Raw genomic sequence first — 24,487 nt, forward strand, 5'->3', positions numbered from 1 at the left:
CAACCTAAAATCGTTCAACCCACCGCCACCAACATCGTTTGTCAAGTTTTATTTTCGATTTTATTATACAATCATTAAAATAAATGATACAGCTGCATTTTGTATCATCATAATCTTCAATGATGGAAAAACGCCATTGTTGTCATGATGTGGAAATTCACAAAATCTACCATGTCTTCGTGTCGTCTGCAAATCAGATAGCTTTTTGATATGCCGAGGCATACGTGGAACGCGTCCACAAGGACGTACAGTGAATGCCGAGGCATGTGTACATATACTTATTGTTCGCGCGAATCTGTACGGACGTGTGTACAAGGCTTAGCCTAAGGCATTTATAGAGCCCACCACCCTGTCTATTTATTATTCTAGCCGTCTTGAAAGATGGCTGGCGTTGAAGATGAAGTTGTTTTATCACAAAATTCCAACGTAGATGAATCAGATTGGGTTCCTTTAAAGTTAACACTTGTAGAATATCCTAGAGGTATGTGCATAATTATATAATTAATATCCTTTCTCTGTTAATCTTTTATCATGAAAAAATTTGCTATTCAATTTTTAGGCTATGTTTATCAAAACAGGTGTCATTTATTTTGACATTGGTATTGGTAGATGTAAACTTTTTGTCTCCAATTTTATTTTAGTGAACTTTCCAGCTCTTTAATATATATTTGCATATATCTTTATAAATCATATATATTTGCATCCCACTTGTTGTTAATGTTTCAATCATCTTACCTCTTTCCGACGGTACTAGGTACCTACATCATTATGTTTGTGGCAAATTTGCAAGCTTAAAGCCCATACGTTAGGTACCTCTTTGTCATAAAGTCATGATCAGAAATTTGATAGTGTCGAAAATACAGGTAGCTTACCAGACTTTGTCCTTGCTTTAAAAATTTACCTACCGTATGGATTGTGTCAAAAGCTTCTTATTCTAAATAGGTGCATTAGACAGGCTAAAATATTAGACTATACAACAGTAACAGAATACGTCAGGCTGATAACAAAACAAAGATGGCTAGGAAAATAGTTGAACAAGAGACACATGAGGGAGGGAAAGAGTTGGAATTGTCAAGAGTATTTAATGATGCTCCAATTGAATCTACATTAAATTTATTCAATAAATTTTTTCAAACATTTGCGACACATTGAACTTGAATACAGACATGGAAACTGCATTTGAGTACTGTAACAGACAACCAAAAACGAACAGCATTTTAGTTTCATTTGCTCAGGTGACGGAACATGATATATTTACCTTAATAAAGAAAATCAAAGCACCGGGCTGGGATGAGTTTCCTCCTTTCCTTTTGAAAAAATGTGCTATCCAATTGATTAAACCTCTAACTTTCTTAATTAATCAATCTTTTAAGCATGGTGTGTTTCCTGACTTTGTAAAATACATTAATGTGTTACCCTTTCTTAAAAAAGGAGATCCCAATGATCTGAGTAATTATAGACCAGTTGCAATACTGTCTGTATTCTCATAAGATATATGAGATGGCGGTTGTATCTAGGTTGACTGCTCATTTCGAGAATAATGGATTATTGGTTGAAAACCAGTTTGGGTTTCGTAAAGAGAAGGATATTTCTGGAGCAATATATGATTTTGTCAAATATATGTCACTTGCAATTGATCGATCGCAGCATGCTGCTGGCATATTCTGCAATCTTTCAAAAGCTTTTGACTGTGTAAATCATGAAATCCTGCTAGAAAAATTGAGCTTTTATGGAATAGCAGGCACAGCTCTAAGATGGCTCCGCTTCTTTCTTTTCAACAGGAAGCAATGTGTGAGAGATCCATCTTCTGCAAAATGTTCTTCATTTACCAGGGTCCCAAATGGAGTACCACAAGGATATGTCCTTGGACCTTTGCTCTTTTTGGTGTAAATTAATGATTTACCTAAGACAACAACCAATTCAAAGTTAATTATGTATGCGGATGACACAACTTGTATAGCATCAAACGCTGATCAGATCACACTGGTAACTCAGTTAAAGAATACACTTATAGAAATCAACGAGTGGTTTAAAGTAAATGGACTTTCCTTAAATTGCAGTAAAACACCTTATACAATTCCGTTCCATACGCAATCAAACGAGGATAGACGAGACTCACCTTTCAACCATTAGAAATAGCTTAATACTCTCCTCCTCAACTAAATTCTTGGGACTTGTAATCGACCAGAATTTTTCCTGGAAGGAGCACATTAAGAACTTGATGAAAAAATTGAACCAAGCCTATTTTGTAATTTCAACTTATTCCAACTCACTCGACAGAAACACATGACCGTCTATTATGCATATGTTTACTCTTACTTAAGCTACGGCACAATATTTTGGGGTGATTCTGTAGACAGCCGTAGAATTTTCATCATGCAGAAAAAGATATTGAGAGTCATCTGTAGACTGAGATCAAGGGACTCATGTAAAACATTTTTCAAAGACCTTAATATTCTTACACTTCCTTCCATTTACATCTACCAGCTAGTACTTTTTGTTGAAGTAAATATCAATAAGTTCCAATTTTGTACAGATAATCATAAATATAATACTCGAAATAGAAATATTTCCAATTCATAGAAATGTACTTTTAAAAAAACTCCATTTTATTCAGGAATGAGACTCAAAAATAGGCTGCCAAAACAGACATTCGAAACATTGAATCAGTCATTCTATTCAAACAGGCAGTCAAAAAAAATGTTATTAGAGAGAAGCCTATACGCAATCACAGAATTTAATTTACAAGAAAATTTTTTTTATATATTATATAATATATAGCCTATCATTACCATCCTTAATGATATTTGACACTTGATACCTGAATAAATATTTTATTATTTTGTATGTATTATAGTATTAGTACTGACAAGTTATCTGTCAAATGGGATTATTCCCAAAATTGATGTAATCCAATGATTATCAATAAATAAAAATAAATAAATTCACATTAATAATTTAGTCGTACCGTATTAAACTTTTCTCAGTTGAAAAAATGTAGAACTTCAAGAAGGTCTTGTTAACAAAAGCAATATATTCGTCACTTTAAATTCTTGTTATGTTTCTGTCAGCCTCAAATAACATTCCTACAAAGTGGAATGATGAGGTTGGTGAATTCTTCAACCAGTCCTTGATTCGAGTCTTAAAGCTCTTGTAATCAAGGTTCCTCATCAGCTGGAGCATTGCACATCAAGCAAGATTGATTGGTTGAAAACTTCAAGTAGTAAGCGATTGTGAGTGATACCAGCCGAACAAAGATTGACCATAGTCCAAGTATCCACAACAAGTGGCATTGGCTGACACATCCAGAGTGCTTTTGAGAATGACAAATCCCTTGTCCTCATATTATGCGACTCAGCAAAGCCTTTGACGGTGTCCATCTTAGAATATTGATTGATAGATATTGAGCTATAAATAATATTGGGAGAATCTGAGACAGGTGGTCAAACTGAGAGGTGCTACCTCTAAATTGAAATGTGTGGTGCATGGGGTGCCGCGAGGAAACTGTTCTTGGCTCCTTTTTGTCCATATTGCTAATGAACGACTTCACAAGCAGTCAGGTAGTAAACAAACTGAAGTTGAAAGATATTTGAGGATAAAACAAATATTCTAGTTTTTTGAACATCACAAATCTTTTCTGCTGAGAAGTGTTCTCAGGGATTGTCTCGATTAGACCAGGTGTTCGATTATATCAGATCCTATTCTACAATGAAGCTCCAAAATCTGGTACAATCGAACTACTGGGCTAATCGAGACGGAATGCTTCGGTTAACCCAGTAGTTCGATTGTACCAGGTGGTATAAACGAAACCTGGTCTAATCCAGACACAGGACCTGATGTAATCGAACTACTGGGCTAATCGAAGCATTCCGTCTCGATTAGCCCAGCACTTCGAATATACCAGGTCGTCTAAACGATACCTGGTCTAATCGAGACACAGGACCTGGTCTAATCGAGACACAGGAACTGGTCTAATCGAGACATGGGCATGTCTCAATTGTATAAGCCAGTACAAAAAAAACTATCCATCTTGGAGAAAAAGTCTCAGATACAAAATGAAGATTAGATCTTTATCTACAACTTCTTCGCTCTTAAAACTTTCCTACCCTAGAAATAAAAAACTTTCTCGATTAGGATTTGTATTGGTGTCTCATCTCAGAATGTGTTTAAAGCATCGTCTGATAAAGTTCCTTATAAAAACTGAATAGAAGCACTAAATACATGTTTTTTTTGGATTAAATAAATAAATAAAATAAATATGATTTTATTGCCGTTAAATTCTTGGAACAATAGGCAAAGTCAAATATTGATTACAGTAAGACAAAAGATAAAATCAAATTTTACAGCAATTGTACATACAAAACTACATTACTGAGTCTTAAAATAATACAGTACCTAAGTAAACTGTAAGTCAATTGGATTTTTCAAATACATTAATAATATTCATTTGAATGTACAAAACATATTCCTTACAGCACAACTTGAGCCTTTAGAACAATATATAAATACAAATAGAAACCTCTTAACTCTAAGCAACAATTATTTCACTCTCAAAGAACTCTTCAACACTATAAGAAGGATTTATCACAAGCCAATTCAATAATCTCGTCTTAAATTTCTTTTCTGTCTCTGATATTAAATCTGTAGGTAATTTATTGCAAATTTTTATACCAAATGTATCATAACTTTTGGCTGTTTTGGATAACCTATGATAGGGAATATCAATCCTATGACAATTTCTTGTGTTATAGCTATGAGTTTGATGCCTTAATTTTAAATTGAATGAGTTTTTTTTAACATGCAACGATACAGTATATATGTAAAAATTCACTATTGTCATTATTCTAAGCTGGACGAAAAGAGGCTTACAGTGTGCTAGTCTATGAGAATCAGTTAAAACCCTGACCACCTTCTTTTGCAATAATAAAATATTTTCTGCATGACTACTATTTCCCCACAGTAGTATGCCATATGTTGCAATACTCTGAAAAAAGGCAAAATATATCGATCTTGAATAATTATCTGGAACATGATTTTTCAGTTGTCTGATCAGATAAATCACTCTTGAAAGTTTGCTTGATATATAATTAATATGAGCTTCCCAAGTCAAATATCTGTCAATGAATATCCCCAGAAATTTTACATCGCTTATTGCATCCACACAATCTAAGCCACCTCTAAGGGTGAAGTGCATAGTCTGTGTTTTATTCTCGTTGAGCATGAAGCCGTTAGCCCTAAACCATGTCGCTGCTTGCATCAGAGTGGTCTCAGTTAGATTTTTAAGATTTTGAAGGTCAGTACATTTATTGATAAATGTTGTGTCATCAGCATACAGTATTGATCGGCAATTTAGAACAGCAGGAAGGTCATTTATCATAAGAATAAAAAGCAATGGCCCGAGAACTGATCCCTGTGGGACACCGAATTTTACACATGCTACATCTGATCTCTTATCTCCAATACACACCACTTGTCTACGTCCCACCAGATAAGTTTTAAATAAGCTAAGATCTGCTCCACAAACACAATAAAATTTCAATTTATCCAGTAAGAGAGAGTGCACAACACAATCAAAAGCTTTGCTCAGGTCACAAAAGGTCACCTGAGCATACTCTTTATTTTCAAAAGCGCTCAGAATATTCTTGACAAGAGCATCCATGGCTCCAGTAGTTGACCTACCCTTAACAAATCCATTCTGAGTATTACTTATAATATTGTGCTCTTGAAGATATTCATATAACTGCCTATGCATTATGGTCTCAAGGACTTTTGAAAAACATGGCACCAATGAGATGGGACGATAGCTACCTGGAATATCTTTAGGCCCCTTCTTATAGACAGGTACAATTCTGGAAACTTTTAGCACTTCAGGAAAAACTCCATCTCTCAGGCATATATTTATACAATATGTGAATGGATTTATAATATTATGAATAATTTTCTTCAATAGATTACTTGAAAAGCCGTAAATATCAACACTGGATGAAGCTTTGAAACTAAGTACTATATCAAGCACTTCACGTGTGGAGACTTTGTAAAATGAGAATTTGGGCTTATCCTGGTTAAGAGGGAAATTGAAGTTTTGCTCCAATAAATTAATTGTCGTTAAATTGGGCCGGTCAATCTTATCATGAACATCCATCACTGCATCCAAGAAAAACTTATTCATTTCATTGGGTGTGAATGGAATTGGATCTTTTCGAGCCTCTTCCTGAACAGATTTTATTATTTTCCATTCTTCTCTGCACTTATTACTAGTAGACTCAATTTTAGAAATGTTATATGTTTTCTTAGCTCTATTAATTAACTGCTTATATGATCTTCTAATATCTAAATATGCCTTCCTAGCTTCATCAGTATTATCTCTCCTTGAAATATCTAAATATAACAATACTGTGTTTTTCATTTTCGCTAATTGCGGTGTGTACCAGTTTTTTAGTTTTGTTTTTCTTGTTTTCTTTGCGCCTTGATGATTATTCACAACTATTTTTCTTTCAGGAATGAACATATTAAAATAATAATGTATTATATTGAAAAATCTATTAAATATCTGTTCAGAGTTCAAAGAATGAGTTTCACGCACAAATGTGTTCCAGTCTACATTGGAGAGTGAATTCTTAAATAAGTCGAGATTTTCATCTGTCATTGGCCTAGTTACTACTGTCTTCCTAGTCTTTCTACCGTCCGTATTGGAACAAATATTTAAGTCAATCCAAACACAATCATGGTCTGAAAAAGGAAATTCCAGAACATCACATGCAACACTATCAATCCTGATATTTGTAAAGATATTATCCAAACATGCAGAACCTCTGGTAGCCTTATTATTATGGCAGGCCAAATTGAACTGCCTTAGTAAATTCTTAAATTCATGTACAGTTGCTTTGTCCTGAACAATATCAAGATCGGAGTTAAGATTACCTCCGAATACAATACTATAGTTTCTCCATCTGGGTCTACTAAAGAAATTTAATACATTCTCAAGCCCTTCTAAAAAAACACTAGAATCGCCCAAGGGTGATCTATATATAGAGACTAGAGCTAATTTCAGTTTATCTAAAGATATACCAGTAACTTCAAAATTTTTTCCACAATTGAAACAACTTAGATCTAAACAATTGCTATCTGGTACTAGCTCCGGCCTAACATAGATTGAAACTCCTCCATGACTGTAATTTTCTGTACAATAACTATTAACCAGAACATAGTCATCTACTTTATGAAAAGGAATATCGTCCATCTTACACCAGTGCTCGCTCAAGCAGAGAGCATGAAAATCATTATCATTCCCAAACTCATTCAAAACTACATGCTTTTTATTAATTCCTTGTATATTCAGGAAGCCCACTCTGAATTTTGAATTTCCTCTGGAATCGCCAATAAATTTATCCGAATTGACCCCCTCAATCCCATCACGATTACTATTGCTGTAACAATCGATATCAGTATTTTCATTGAGAGAATTTACAATGTTTCGCTCAGGAACATACCTGATATAGGAATGTCTAAAAAATTGTTCTCATCAAGTGATTGTAGGTTGTCTGACAACCGCGACAAGATTGAGGAATTCATCTCAGAAAGGAGAATTTGAGAGGGAGACTGGGTCACATGATTTTGAAATTCTATGAGAGAGGATGGCTGCTGGAACTGAATGGGAGTAACAGGATTAGGTGTGACTCTACGGGTGGTCTATACAGGTGATTCAGGGCCAACAATACTAACCTCATTCGTGATGGTCACAGAACAATCATATAAACCACACCCTACACTCTGCTTATAGTTATTATTTACATAGTCACTCATAGTCTTTCCCAGTACTCTGTCGAATTTTTGTAATAAAGTCCTTTTCTGGTGAAATGATGACGCACCAGTGTGCTGCTCACATCACTGTTTTTAATTGATGAATTTCCTTTATATTTGATTGTTCTATTTAGAATAGCCGTGTTGGTGAAGCAGATGTCGTCATTGAGAGAAGGTGAATCGAAGCGAGATGGTATGGCACTTACTATAATATTTGTTCCAATGTCAGCAGACTCAATCAAATCCAGACCCTGCATCACGGTTAGATATCCGGGTTCATATTTACCGAAGTCATTTGAGCCTGTCATGATAAATACGTAGTCAGACGTTTTTAAATCCTCAATAAAACCCATACCTCTTTTAATCACTTGTTTCATCTTTGCTCCAGGCAGACAATGAACGAATACATCGAAATCGTCAAGATTATTCAGGTACTTGTGCATGTCTCTTCCCTGGCTGTCCGACAGAACAACCACTTTTCCTTTTTTACAGGCAGAGCGATTTCCTATTTTTTTCAATTTCGGTTGGTTGAGGGGAGATCTATGAACTTGAGCTCTCACTCGGAAATTTCTCTGTCCAGACTCTGGTGGTGATGATAACACTTCACTGTCAGCTAAAATTGAAAAACGATTTCTTGTGATCAGTGGATTCGGAGGCGATACATGGACCATTTTGAAAGTCGTTCTAGGCTTCATGAAAGAGCCTGCAGAATGTAGATTGTGTGTGGATGTATTACAATCAATTTCTTCCACATCCAACATCGATGAATCAGCTTCGAATCAGCTTCCAATAACTTTATTATCTCCTCCTTTGAGGCAATCTCCAATTTAAATGAATGCACTGCTTCCTCCAAGTCTTTCACTCTCAATTTCAGAGCGCAGATTTCACTCTCCGCCTGTTTTTCATTGGACAATGAATCCTCAAATATCATAGTTCTGTTTTCCCTTTCAATTCTCAACCTCTCTATCAGAGCCTCTTTTTCAAAATTCACATCGTTTAGCATGTTCTTCAAATCAGAATTCACCTTTAGTGCAGCGTCGTAATTGTTCAAAAGCGAAGTGATCAAAGGGATTAAATCAATGACTGCTTCATTTGAGACTTTATCACAGATATCAACCAAAGTGGCGTGAAGATCAATAGCAATATCTATAACTGCGTTGTTAATAAGGCCCTCCTTCAAACCATCAATATCTGTTTCCATGCCTAGAATCAAATTGTTTCGACTCGCTCAGGTACGTATTACTCTACTCAAAGACATTTTTAAGATGAAGTCTCAGTATGATGTGATTGGGAGTAGGAGAATTATAAGAGGGATGAGAAGGAAGCGTCAAGAGGGCAATCAAGACGAAAGAAGAAGGAAGCCCCTGATTGAGGATGGTGTAAGGATTTATTGGGTAGGCTGTTTTAGTTTGAAAAACCCACTCCACGTAAAACAAGCTAGAAGAGGTCAATTTGAATTTGTTGTTATGACAACTGAAGAACGCCACAGGTTGCCAAAAGTCAATCAATACAATTCCCGAGATAAGGCAAGTCGACGTTATCTGAGTCAGTTTGAGATTATCTCCAAAGCTGTCTTTTGAAAACGGATCAATTGTGATTGTTCGAATCACAAAATATCATTTGTTAAGTGAGCCAATTTTCAAAAATGTTCTTGAATATTCAGATTTAGAAGAGGCATTGACAATAAAGATATCGGCTTCAGCCGGGCGGGCTCTATTTTTATGGTAGCGTAGCTACGGACTGTACTTTATATATATAACAACTCGTGCTTCTGCTATTATAGTATATATGACACCTGATACAATCGAACTACTGGGCTAATCGAAACATTCCGTCTCGTTTAGCCCACGTCTCGATTATACCAGGTCCTGTGACTCGATTAGACCAGGTATCGTTTAGATGATCTGGTATAATCGAACTACTGGGTTAATCGAGACAGAATGCTTCGATTATACCAGGTTCTGGTCTAATCGGGAAAGTCCGACCTGGTATAATCGAACACCTGGACTAATCGAGCACCTGGGATAATCGAACACCTGGGCTAATCGGAATACACTCGTGTTCTCAGTCTACGCAGCAGGTATTATTGACCCATGCCAGCCTGGAGCAAGCTCAACGAATGTGGCTTGTCCATGTCAAATTGGAGGCAATGACAATTCCCAGGAGTTTTACCACTCTGGGTTGCTGGGTTTTCCCCTCATTCTATCTTTCTCAAATCACAATTCTCTGAACCTGTAATCCTGTTTTTCCGCGTCCGTCCTTTCATATAGGTTGTGGTGTCATCCGCAAACATCAACACAGGCCCAAGGAGCCCAAGAGCATTGATCATGACCATGAAGAGTAGGGGTCCCATCACTGATTCCTGTGACAGACAATTTATATTTAGCATTCAATAATTTTATGCAGGTTTTGTCTGATAATTTCAAAAGATGTTGTCCTCTTAAAACTAGAAAAATCAACCTCAATAAAAATGGTCAAAAAATAGCAGTGGAAAGAGCTGTTACACTCCTCAGTTGAATAATAATAGAACACTATTAGACTTTAGCCATATGAAATTCAAGACCAATTCTGAACTATTAGAAAATCATAAAAAATGATTTGAAACAGCTCTATCAATCATTGATATCAAATAGATTTGGCTAGGAGAAAGGCAAATGATGATTTTATATTGAAATCTAATAATATGTGCAAAGCATCCTGGAGGGTTATAAATAATGAAACAGGGTGGCTACCAAAGAATAAGTCACAATCTGAACCACCTTTATCTGCTAAAGAGTTCAATGATTTTTGCGCAGGAATCTCTAATATGATTTCACTAAAGAGTGATAATTGCAACAATGTTAGTTCTATCGATATTCTATCTGTATCTAGGTTGAAGCCTCAGACCAATCAACAGCCGTTTGTGTGGTGTGTGGTTGAACCAGATGTCATTTGTACGATTGTTTCAAGACTCAATAATTCCAAAACAGAGGATATTTTTTGATTATCTAATTTTGTTTTGAGGAAAATATCATAGATGCTATAATAGAACCTTTAACATTCCTTAAAAATTGGGCTCTTAGAGTAGGGGTGTATCCAGATTGCTTGAAAGTCACTTTGACAGTACCAGTATACGAAAAAGGAGATAAGACCAACATTAATAATTATAGGCCAATTTCTCTGGTACCTGTCATATCCAAGATAATGAAGGCGCAATAAAATTCCAAATTGAGAAATATTTTGTTTTAGTCAGCGCAGTTTGCGTTTAGACATAATTTGAACACTACTAAAGCAGTTGAAAGTGTTGTGTCTTTTATTATTGATGGCTTTGAAAATGGAGAAGAGGTTAGTGCACTGCTTTTAGACCTTAGCAAAGCCTTTGATATTGTCCCACATAAGCAATTTGTAGAAAAACTGCACTTATATGGATTGAATGGTAATTAGTTGTCACTTTTCATGTCTCTCTGATAGATTCCAGTATGTGAAAATAGGTAAGCAGACATCTGATTGTAAGAAGGTCTCAGGAGGAGTCCCTCAGGGCTCTGTACTGTTTATAGTATATATAAATGATCTACCCTCATACATCCCTTATGAAACCCTATAAACCATACTCTGCCCTGTATTCATGCTGCAGGCTCTGACATTTATCAAAGATAATCTGAAACTATTAGATGCGATGTACATCAGCACTTTACTAGAGAGCGTAATCAAATACCGGGCCTCAGACCAGAGGTACGACTCTCCAAAACGCAAAAGATGTATGTATATACCGGAATAAAATTATTTAATAAACTGACTGACATTAAAAATGTAATAAAAATTCTAGATCGTTCAAATGCGCAATTTCCAAACTATTCAAAGATAGGGCTTTTTATTCGATTGAGATTTTGACAGCTGAAATTTCATTTTAATATTTAACGTCTATTATTATTGTTATTGTCAATTAAAAATATGACTGTTATAACTGTGAAGAAACTAAGTACCGGAATTTTTTGCTGTGATAATATTTCTCTGTTTTTGAGTATGTGAAATGTATGTATGATGTATGTATGTTTACCTGATGACTTTGTCAATAACATGTATTTGTTCACGGCAATAAAACCCATTTGAATTTGAATGATCATCCCGTATAGGCTTTGAGAAAGCACCTCCAATGGGTAGGATCTGTTTTTTCCAGTCAAGTAGGAGCTGAGGGTCACAAGCACTTCGTTCACCAAGTCCATACCCGCAAGCTTCTTAATAAGGATTCCATGATGCACGCAATCAAAACCTAGGCTCAGATCAGTAAGGACCAGATCTACAAAGTCCCTTTCCTCAAAGGCTTCGATGATATAATCAATCATTTGTGAGACAGCTGTAAACGTAGATCTTCCACTTTTAAAGCCATGCTGTGTATCAGAGAACAGTGGTGATTTTCTCGAAGTGGGACATTAAGTGCTTGTTAACAGAAATTCATTATTCTCAATAAACAATTGAATTCATTCTTCACTTCAGCAATTTTTGTGATAAAAAATTCAAGATTTCTATTGAATTTTTATAATTTAAAAAGCTCATAACATGCATTGTTTCATTTGTAAATTCATTTTGGAGTAGCGTTCTGGGGAATTCAGTTGAGTCAATTCAGATTGCAAAGATGTGCTATAAGGGTATTGATGTGTGAGAAATGAGAACAAGCTGTCGTCCACATTTTAAAACGCTAGAAATTCTATTACTTCCCAGCATTTTCATATTGGAATGTACTAGAAAAAGGATGAAAAGAGTGCAATAAGAGGCTACATTCGTATGAAACACGGAGACATCACCATCTTAGAGATGATGAGCATCGAACCAAACTATATTATGCTAAAGGGGTTACGAGTTTGGGAATTAATCTTTATAATGCCTTACCCAAGGACATGAGAAGGGAGAAGTTGTTTGACTGTTGACGGTTTAGATGGAATAATTGAAGAGAGAGCTGGTGAAGTTTCTGAGTTCACTGATAACTCCAATGGCAATCTACTCTAATTCTACATTAGTTTGGACATTTTATTTTAGTTACGATTTGGCAAATCCTATACCCCTTTCACTGGATGAAAATATGAAATATGAAATTTATATGACTATGAAACAAAGCAAAATATCCCTCCACTAGATGCTTTCTAGAGATCAATTGCTTCAGACGTCTGAGTAAAAATATAACTCACTCTGGCGTGTTTCAAACTATCCCAACCAAGTCTTGAATCCAGTGTGATCTTCAATCATACAAATCAAAATGAAATTTATTACCTTACAAAAAATTGAATACATCCACATCATTGTATGGTTGAGCAATTTATAATTGAAAATTTATAATATTAAAAGATTGTTATCTCAGAATAATAATAATTACCATGAAATATAACTGGAGTGAAAATACGGGAATTTTATGAGCCTGATTTTGTGGACTCCCTGTGTATTATCATTGTAATTTTTGTCTATTATTGAATCGAATCACCCATCTAAAAACTATCTGTTTCCCAAAAAAATGCCATGGTTATTATAATTTTCTCAATTTTTTCAGGAGATTGGTTGGGAAAGTTTCTTGCATTAACTAGTCTATCACCATTTGGAATCCTATCTGGCTTTGTAGCTCTGATTCTCTTCAGGAGGGATATTCATACTGTAAGTAGAATCAAGTTCAAATTTTGATGTAAAAACTTATTGAATCTGCAAACGATGTCCGATTTTATTTATTTTTTGCTGTCTACCAATAAAATAGTCCAATTGAATAGTTATGAGTAATAGTTTGAGTATCAATAAAATAGTTAATTGTTCCTCTGTTCCTCTAAACTCAAAAATATTTTTGTTTTATGAATATATTTTGTGTGAAATGGTATTATTTTTTTTCAGGTTGTCTTCTTTTTTGGTACTGTGCTAAATGAGCTGCTTAATCAGGTACTCAAGTATGCGATTTGTGAGCCGCGTCCGATCCAAAGGAACTATATCTACCAGGAATATGGCATGCCATCTGCCCACTCTCAGTTCATGTGGTTTTTTGCCACATATGTCATATACTTCGTCTTTATTAGGTAATGAGCTTAAATTACAATAAACTTTTAAAGTGTACCCTTGTTGAGTGGTACATTATTGAGACAAGTATAAGAAATCAATTTATTATCAAAACATTCTCATCATCCATTATAAGTGGATAGTGCGAACATAGTGGAGCGATGAGCGTCACACGACGAGATGGTGCTCTCGCTACCATTTGAAACAATGAAAATCAGGGACATCTTGTGCAATGTAGTCAACTATAACAGCAGCTTCATGTGCAACTTCAATAAAATTTACGTCAGTGAAAATTATAGGACGGCATAGTTGGCTGTGATCCAAGTCATCCTAATATATCTTATATAATATCAATCGTTGATTCTTGTTCAATAATGATCAATTCTATATCTTAAAAATACTCATCGCTTTTCTGTATAGGGCTACTTATAATATAAATATTATAAATAAAAATAAAAATCCCAGTACCATTTTTGAATTATTTTATCACAACATGTTTCAACATTGATGCCATTTTCAAGTGATCACTTGAGATTTTTATTTTTCTTTATATTTATTTTATACTTGAAAAAATACTATATTCATCTAGGAAATATATCTTACGATGGTTTAATAATACATTTTCATAATTGAGAATAAATACTCATTATATAGGGTAATTTTTTATTCCTGTTACTCTATTGTGTGTGGTAATTTATTTCGAATAAAATGAAATTTTGTTTTTTTTGCACGAAGCTGGTAGCCCTACTCAATCACGACAGTGCGAGTTGATTATCCCCGAGCTGTGTAACATCCTATGTAGATTCCGGTCTTCTTATGAACAATACCGTCAATAAGTCTGGTGGAAAGAGTCAAAGCGTTTGCATTCTCAATAGATTGAAATTTTTAACATATTCTTCAATTATATCTTTAGTAACTAAGAAATTGATGTGAGTAATAAAATATTTAATAGACATTTTTATTAAAACTTAATCTCAGTTTTATAAATAACATTAAAAATTGGGTAACAGGTCTAAAGAATCACTCTGCATTTCTGCATAGCCTTCAAACTACGGTTCGGATTTGAAGAATGAAGCTTCGGAGAAGAATGAAGCTATCTGCTTTGTTAAATGGCAGATAAATATAGCTAACCAATGTTAATCATTTACTGACTTTATAACGTGAACTTTACTAAAATGGAGCAACGAGTGAAAAGTCTTCAGTTTTCAGAATGTCGTCGGGCAGTGATGACGATTTGTAAAATTAGATGATTGCTGTTAGGATGACTGTGTCGATGTACGTTTTTGCTGATAGGCCTACCACCGAACTGCCGTAGTCCGATCTGGTTTGGTTAAAATATAAACTATTCAACTGTAAGAACTATTGCTCATGTCACTCAATTTTTTATTAATTACGGTATTCCAAATTGTACCTATTTTTATAGATATGTTTGTTTTTGTATTTTTGGTTCCAATTACGACCATCCAAAGCGGACACCGACAGATAGGCCATATCAGCGAAAACCTATATTTGGGTGGCAAGAGAAATGTTCAGTGTCTAATATCCTAGATAACTTAGTAATCGATTTCACCTACGACCCTGTGCTAAACTCGCATTCCCTTGTGGTAAAGAAAGCAGGGAAGAATATCCTAGGCGAGAGACTAGCTTTTAGATGTGGGAACCAGCGATCCTCCCTGCAATAATAACTATGCCCATTCACCTATAGGCACTTTATTGAATCTTCTCAGCTATGATCTACTACATTGCTACAATTTGCACACGTCGCTCCACTTTGTTTTCATCGTAAGATAACACTGTAACACTGAGCGTTGTGTAGATATTTTTTATGATGGCATTTGGTGTCATTGTTTGCAATGAATTGAATATTTCGCATCAATTATTTTTGTACATTAATTATGTGAAAACACAAAAATGTAGTAACCTATCACAAAATTTATTTTAAAAAAAAGCAAACATGTTTGAGCACTTATGGTGTCATATTGTCTAGGTTATAAGAAATCTAGAGTTTCCTTTGTCACACTGAAGATGACATCATAGGTGTTGAAACATGTTTGTGTTTTTCTTGAAATAAATTTTGTTTTAATGGACTACATATTTGTGTTTTCATAATATAATATATTATAAATTATATTATTCAAGTTTTATTACTAACATTACAAGTTGATATGTAGAAACATATTTTTCAGAATTACAAGTATTGATATGTAGAAACATATTTTCAGATTACATCATATGAATAACAACACCACATTAGAAAATGTGTGGAAAACTGTGATAGTAACTTCTTGTGTGTTTCTGGCAACTATAGTTTCCGTAAGCAGGTGAGTTTGAATCTCTTTCAATAATATATATTTTCAACTTGTTGTTTCTTTGTGGAACTCTTTAATGAAAGAAAACACGGTTATTTATTGTTCCTGTTTTATACTTCCTCGGAAGCGATTATTTAACACTTGATGCTACATGGAAAGAGTTTAGAATATTTTTTCTTAATAAAACACTATCTTCATAACTAGATTTAGCACAGATAATTTTTGTATTTAATCAAATTCCTGATGTTCTCACCTTTCCAATTAATACGTCATTAATGGCGGTGACTCTTTCAAAGATATAAATGAAATACATTTTTATCGGTCAAATATATCCATAATACAAATTTGAAGTTGGAATTGACACCTAGTGATTTACTTAAGATAATCTTGTTTCGTTTTCAGTATATTAAATATACAATAAATATTTACAAATTTACTTCTAATACAATGAATGTTGAGCATATTATTAATAAATTCGTAATTACCAACTCATTGGTCTACATGAAGATTTTTCTTATTTTCATTGATAATACTTTTCGATTGATGTAGAATCCTTATCTTTTGGAAAAGCTTAAATATTTTACTAAAAACATTAGGATATGTAAAGTTTATTAAAGAGAGACATTCAATCGGTTGACTAAAATTTGAAATTTTTATATGATTTGAATAGATACTACTTTAATAAATAAATAAGTTTATTTGTTATAGCGTTAGCTCATACAAAGAGTTGCTCTTACATTAACAATATTTTAACTTTTTACATGCTATTAAAATAATTGCATAACCCATCAATAGATATTAATATTAATTTCATTTTAACTATCCATAACAATATGACGATAAAACAAAAATAGTGCATCAAAGCAGGCCTAATAACAATAGAAGTGACAATAAAAACAAACAATTGAATTATCTGGCATTTCAACTTGAATCTTCAACCTGTTGTGTCCATTATTAATCCCTAATTCTAACCGCACTTCGTGTATAGCTATATAAGTTGCCGTGCTACCAATTTTTCCTAAATTGGTTGGATAGCATTTCACACCTATTAACCTAAGGATAGTTATCGGCTCCAACGTAATAGATTCTTGGTAAACTATGAATGGATCTATCGCCTATGAATGAGAAATCCAATTTTCAGAGCAAATGAACTTATAATCTTCAGATGAATTTTGGCAATATACTACACAAATACACAAAGAACAATATCTTACAAGCCTAAGCATCTAAAGTCACTACGAGCTAAATACTTATCCAGTTTATATAGTTGAAAAACAGTGGCTATTGGCTTGTATACACAATAAACAATATATAGACAAAATAGAACACTATAAACTGTTCAAAACTCAATTTAAAACATTAATAAATTCACTTAAACAGAAAAATATTCAGAGAGCACAAATTACAACACACATAGCCAGCCATAAGTTTCAGAGAAGGAACAGGAAAAGCCTAGCTACCAGGAACAGAGCAAAGCTTCTTCAGTGTTGATGTTACGGACACGTCACCAAAAAAAATTATAAATTACAAGTTTAGAATTCACATTTTATATTTGTTCTCAATAAAACTTTATTTTGAAACTGTTATTTTAAATTTTTATATATCATCTCTATTTAAATAAACCATTTATCTTTTTAATTCTGTCAACCCAGCCTCGGTGACACCATGGAATATGCAACACAATCATTTACAATAAATTCTCAGTCAAAAAGTTGTCCGTAATCGATGACTCTGATATTTACTATAAAGTTTTATAGATCTCGAATTGAAGATTCGATTCCAATCGAGAAAAAATGTAATATTACAAATACCCCCCTCTTGACATAAAAAAATTTACTGTTTGAAAATTGTTGAAATTAAATTTGAGAACAGTAACAATTTTTTCTATAAAAACATTACATGTCAACTATAATTGAAAATTATTATAAAAATTCATCAATAGCATTTGTTATATGTTTCCAAACAATATTTCAAAGTATCAAAATTACTTTTGATTTAGCTTTATAATAATTTAAAGGAAAATATCTCAACAGAAAGTTTAATATGTAAAGAATAGTTTTTTTGAAATTGCACATAAATTTAATAGATAGAAAATTTAATTTTTTATTGCATAAAAAAAATTAGTATGTTGAATAAAAAATTTATTATTATTATTTTTTTTTTTAAATGAATTGATGAATTGTTACATTTAATTTTCACATAAAATTTCAATAAATCAAAAAATGTTCATTTCTTTCACTATTGACCCGGTTGATTTTATCAATGCACATTTTGGAAAACAGTTGGCATTGTCATTGGCGTATGCTTTGGTGTCGGCATTGGCATCAGCGTTGATATTGGCATTGGCATCAGCATTGGCGCAGGCATTGGCATCGGCGCAGGCATTGGCATCGGCGCAGGCATCGGCGTAGATTTTGGCATTGGCATCAGCACAGGCATCGGCGTTGGCATTGGCGCAGGCATTGGCATCGGCGTAGATATTGGCGTTGGCATCAGCACAGGCATCGGCGTAGTTATTGGTGTAGATATTAGTGTAGATATTGGCGTAGTTATTGGTATTGGTGTAGGCATCAGCGTAGATATTGGTGTAGATATTGGCATAGTTATTAGTGTAGGCATCAGCATAGATATTGGTGTAGATATTGACATTAGAGCAGATATTGGCGTAGTTATTGGTGTAGGCATCAGCGTAGATATTGGTGTAGATATTGACATCAGAGCAGATATTGGCATAGTTATTGGTGTAGGCATCAGCGTAGATTTTGGCATAGTTATTAGTGTAGGCATCAGCGTAGATATTGGTGTAGATATTGGCATAGTTATTAGTGTAGGCATCAGCGTAGATATTGGTGTAGATATTGACATCAGAGCAGATATTGGCGTAGTTATTGGTGTAGGCATCAGTGTAGATATTGGTGTAGATATTGACATCAGAGCAGATATTGGCGTAGTTATTGGTGTAGGCATCAGCGTAGATTTTGGTGTAGATATTGGCGTAGATGAGTCACACTAGTTCGAAAATCACCCAAATGTTCTTAACACTCTTCATGGCGTTCACTTGTTGCCGATTTCGAGATTCACATGATAATTATTTCAATGTTAATGTCTGTGCTGTACCTGTTATCTTAAAATGCTTATAAACTAAAAAGAAAATTTTTGATTAGGCTATCAATACAATCTAATACACATGAAAATTATTTTTAAGTATATAATCAATATAAAATTGAAATTTGTTAACATCTTATTATACAGTCAGCAATACATATATTGTGAAATATGGAGATATCAATTACAACATTTCACAAGAAAAAAAATAATTTCATTTCCATTTATTCACTGTTCAAATATTTTATAAAGAGCAAATTATTCAATATTATTAATCGTCGTTTGTTGGATACTATAGTTTATTTCGACTTTTCAATGTTCTAAACACAAACTACATTTCATGACAAAACTTTACTATCAATCATTAAACAAGAAATCATTCAAAACATCAATTTTATGATCAGTGTTGCCAAAAAGCGGGTAATTACCCGAAAAGCGGGTGATGCTGTGGTTAATGGCAGATGGAGGGTGAAAACCGGGTAATTGGAAATGAAAATATTAACCTGTTTTTTTATTTTTACCTTTATAATCTTCCACAAGAAAATTATTTTTCATATTTTCTCATGTTTTTTCGACATGTGGAGTGGAAAGTAAGTAGGGAATTCTTGGTTGAATAGGGAAGTTTTTGTTGATTAGGGAATTTTTAGTTTGTTGAGGGTAATTTTGACGAAATGCGGGTAATTTTTTGCTCTGGCGGGGGTAATTGGGAAATGTTGGACTAGCAACACTGTTTATGATGGAGGTGACCTTGAGAGGTTGTGAATGAAAGTACTACATAATTTCGCTCCTGGGTTTTGGAAGATTTTGTGTTATAAATAGTCACGGATAAGTACAAATTTTGTGTTTATTTCATTATTAATTGTTTCTTGATCACGTTTTATCTTTTTGTTTTAGATTTTAATTCTTAATTCTATTTTAAAAAGCCAAACACCGTTTAGAGGTTAGTTTGAGGTTAGGTTTTCGAGATTTAAAAATAAACATAGATAGTTTACTTGACTAAAATTATAACCAAATTAAAATCCTATCATTTATAAATCAATTATTATTATTGCAAGTAATATAATTTCTTAGATAGGAAGATGAGCTCAAGTAAAACACCGAAGGTTAATAATAGAAATGTAAACATAGCGAGAGTACTTACGCGTTCCCAAAACCAAAATTCAAAAACGCCAAAACCAAAAACCCCAGTTCTTCAAACTACTTTAGCCGAAAAAGTTGCTCAACTACAAAGTAGCCACACTAATTTAAAAAACCAATTAGAAGTAACTTTAAAAACATCTGAGGAAGAAAGGTTAGGGATGGTAGAAGAAATTAAATCTTTGGAACTGATTATAAAATTACAAGATGAAGACCATAAAAAAGAAATACTAAATCTAAAAAATCAATGTAGTCTAATGTCGGAGGAAATAAAGAAACTAAAATCTAAATTTGATAATACTAAATGTATGATAGAACCTCCGTCCAAATGCAAAAAAATAGAATCTAACCTAAATGATGGGAAATGCTCTGAAAATGGTCGAAATAAAACGTACAGTGAGGTTTTGAAGACAGCAACCAAAAATATAGCTGAGGGAAATAAAGATAGGAAAGGGAGAGTTCTGCTACTGACGTCCAGTCATGGACGTGATTGCAGTGATCTCCTTGATAAAAGATTAAAAAATAAATTTGATGTCCAATGTTTTTTCAAGCCAAGTGCATCAATTAATGCAGTTGTAGAGTCAGCTAGGGAACAAACTAAAGACTTTGATGAAAATCACTATCTAATTGTACTGGGTGGCTCAAATAATATAAATGAACCTAACTTGAATCATCTTCCTCAAGTAACAGAAAAAATCAAGGAAATTGTGCCACTCAGCAAAAAAACAAACTTAATAATAAGTACTATTCCTAATAGGTTTGATAGGCCAGAATTAAATGAAGCAATCAATTCGACAAACAAATCAATCCATAATACAATCAACAGCCTAAAAAATAAGAATTCTAAACAACTGGGGATTTGTTTTCTAAATGAAAGGCTGAAAAGACATAACTTCACTAATCATGGGTTGCATCTAAATCGATCTGGCAAAGTAATCTTTTGTAATAGATTGGCAGAGCTGATTGAAAGCCGTTTGCAATCCTCTGGTTTAAAAACAGTCAAAAAAACAAATAACGATTTTTTAGTAAATTGGCTCAAAACAGGGAAAGGGAAATAGCTACAAATGCTAGAGATAGAGTAGCACAAGATGGTAAGGTTTTTAGTATTTATCATCAAAATATTCAGTATCTTCGCAACAAAATTGACAGATTAGAAGTATTTCTTAAACAGGAGGATCCTGACATTGTTATTTTCACAGAGCATGGCTTAAAAATAAAGGAAATAAATCAAGTTAGGATTCCAGGCTATTCACTGAGATCAGAATTTTGTAGAATAGCTCATTGAAGTGGTGGTGTATGTATATTCACTAGCAATGCTAAACATACCCAAACTTATGAACTGGATTTTGTTAAGAGATTTTCTGTTGAGATGGATTTAGAGGTGACGGGACTAAGGTTAAAAATTGATGATCGATTTGAGGTAGTAGTGTTAGGTATCTATAGGTCACCAAATGGAGACTGGCAAAAATTTTGTGAGCTGCTCCATACACTTTTGGAAATTACAACCGCTCGTTTCACAAATGTTATAGTAGTAGGAGATTTCAATACCGATTTTGCCAGGCACGATAAAATGACAGAGGATATTAGAGATATTATTAATATGAATAATTTAGAAATTAAGGTCCACGAATATACAAGAGTAACTCGAACTTCACAGACAATTATTGATAATATCCTCACAAATATAGAAGGTTGTAATGTCAGGTTAGGTAGCTCATATCTATCCGATCATAACTATCAAATTTTAGATGTTAAGTTGCAGGGCCAGAATCCAAGCAGAAAAAAAACTTTTGTGAAAGAAATTCAGCAATATGAGCTAGGAAATATAAATTGTTTGAAGCAGGAACTGCTTCAAGAAAATTGGAGTAGTGTTTATAACAGTTGTAACCTAAATTACAAATATAAGCAATTCATTGATACTCTAAGATTTCACATTAGTGTGTGCTGTCCGATAAAAAAAGTCAAAGTAAAAAGTAAATTAAACAAAGTAGATGAATGGATAACTGAAGATATCCTTACTCAAAGAAATATTGTTAGGGAAGCTTATGAGGAATTTAAATTAGTGAGGGATGTTCCGAGTGAGGTCAAATACAAATGTCTAAAGAAAAACTATGCAAAAGAAGTGAGGAAAGCTAAGTGTAAGAAAACAGCTGAAATATTAACAACTAGCACCAATTTTAACTCTGCTGTTTGGGAGGTAATTAATAGAAATAGGAAAGCAGCTCAAAAGGATACAGTTACTAATGTCCCTAGGATAATCGATGAACATGGAAATTATATGGATAATAGTATAGACATTTGTAACTTTTTCAATAAATATTATCAACAGGTTGCATATAATCTCCAAAAGTCACTGAACACTAATACTTATAATACAACTACATTAAATGCTGAGCCAATTGAAAAGGTATTTAAATTTCATCCATTATCAAGAGATGAGTTGTCAAGAATAATAAAAAATTTGAATAACAAAAAAACAGGATTGGATGGGGTCTCAAGCAAAATTTTAAAAGAATGTGAAAATGAATTACTGGACCCTTTATTGCATCTCCTTAATACTTCACTAGAGCAGGGTATTTTCCCTGATGATCTGAAACAAGGAAAAATTTTGCCAATTTTCAAGAGCGGTGATTCTGAAAGAGTTGAAAATTATAGACCCATTAGTATTCTAAATGTAATAAGTAAAATTTTTGAAAGAGTAGTTTTAAATAGGTTATTGATGCACCTGGAAGAAATTAATTTCATATGTGATGAACAGCATGGGTTCCAGAAAGGGAAATCTACTAAGACTGCAATAGTATTCCTTGTTGAAAGACTAATAGATATAATAGATTCAGGTGAGAAGGCAGCCGCAATATTTCTTGATTTATCCAAAGCTTTTGATTGTGTGAACCATAGAATATTATTGGAAATACTAAAAACTGTAGGTGTGAATGGTATAGAACTAAAATGGTTTGAATCATATATCATAGGTAGAAACCAGTGTGTTGAGCTTACCAAGGTGGATGGGAATGAAATAGTAAAAATTAAATCTCAAAAACTGGAGGTCCAGGCTGGAGTACCTCAAGGCTCAATTCTGGGTACCTTACTGTTTCTGTTGTATGTGAACCAATTACCAAAAGAGTTAAAAGATCACAGAGCTCTGTTGTTTGCTGATGACACATCGCTTATCTTTAACAATTATTTATTAGATAGTCTAGAAATAAATGCTTTTACTGGAGTACAGTCAATTGTCCAATTCTTGAAGCAAAGGCAATTAACAATAAATAGTAAGAAATGTCAATTCCTACAATTCAAAAGTAAATATAATTCATTAGAGGATAGAGAAATAAATGTGTTTGTAGAGGAAAATGAATTAGACCAAGAAGAGAAAGTAGCATTCTTGGGAATTTTATTGGATAGGAAATTAACATGGCATCCTTACATTGAGAGGATATGAAATAAGATATCATCTGGGGTATTTGTCCTGCGGCAGCATGCTAGGCTGAATGATAAAAAACTACTGTTAACTGCTTACCATGGACTTATACTATCTCATATTAGGTATGCTATTTTAGTATGGGGTAATTCATCTCAACAAAATATGGACAGAGTGTTTAAGATTCAAAAGAAGGCACTCAGATGTATAGAGAAAGTGAATAGGTTAGACTCTTGTAGGCCTTTATTTAAAAAGCTTGGTCTATTAACTGTGCCATCTTTGTATGTATATGAAGTTGTAATGCATGTGAAAACGAGTGGTGTGATCCAGAATTCAGATGTTCATGAGTATAATACGCGAAACAGAGCAGATTATCATATAATGGGTCACAATAGTAGGTTATTTGAACAAAAACCAGATTATATTGGTAGGAAATTTTATAACAAGCTACCTCAAATCTTGAAAAGTAATGATGATTTGAAGATTTTCAAAAAACAAATTAAAAAATATTTAGTTGATAGAGCTTTTTATAGTGTACAAGAATTCCTTTCAAACCTAAACTAGGTTGAACTACTTAGTGTTAGAATTATTATGTAATAACATGACTTGTCTTATACTCCATGACTGGAGTCTTTTGGACGTAATCTTAAAAAAAAAAAAAAAAATCAATAATATTTTGCTTCAAAGGCAATCAATATTCATAAGTAAACAG

The 24,487-nt window shown here is 33.5% G+C and overlaps 1 protein-coding gene across 1 annotated transcript in view; it reads left to right on the top strand.

Annotated features, from left to right (window-relative positions):
- Positions 1 to 325: 325 nt before the first annotated feature.
- LOC111043627 (dolichyldiphosphatase 1) overlaps positions 326 to 24,487 on the top strand; it is a 42,464-nt gene continuing 18,302 nt past the window's right edge. The window contains exons 1-4 of the mRNA XM_022328623.2: positions 326 to 481; positions 13,319 to 13,419; positions 13,648 to 13,826; positions 16,029 to 16,127. Of these exons, the coding sequence (XP_022184315.1) occupies positions 382 to 481; positions 13,319 to 13,419; positions 13,648 to 13,826; positions 16,029 to 16,127 (479 nt within the window). The 5' untranslated portion in view covers positions 326 to 381. The remainder of the gene's footprint in view (positions 482 to 13,318; positions 13,420 to 13,647; positions 13,827 to 16,028; positions 16,128 to 24,487) is intronic.

This window comes from Nilaparvata lugens, chromosome 3, assembly GCF_014356525.2.
Source record: "Nilaparvata lugens isolate BPH chromosome 3, ASM1435652v1, whole genome shotgun sequence".
In the NCBI taxonomy this organism is placed as follows: Eukaryota; Metazoa; Arthropoda; class Insecta; order Hemiptera; family Delphacidae; genus Nilaparvata; species Nilaparvata lugens.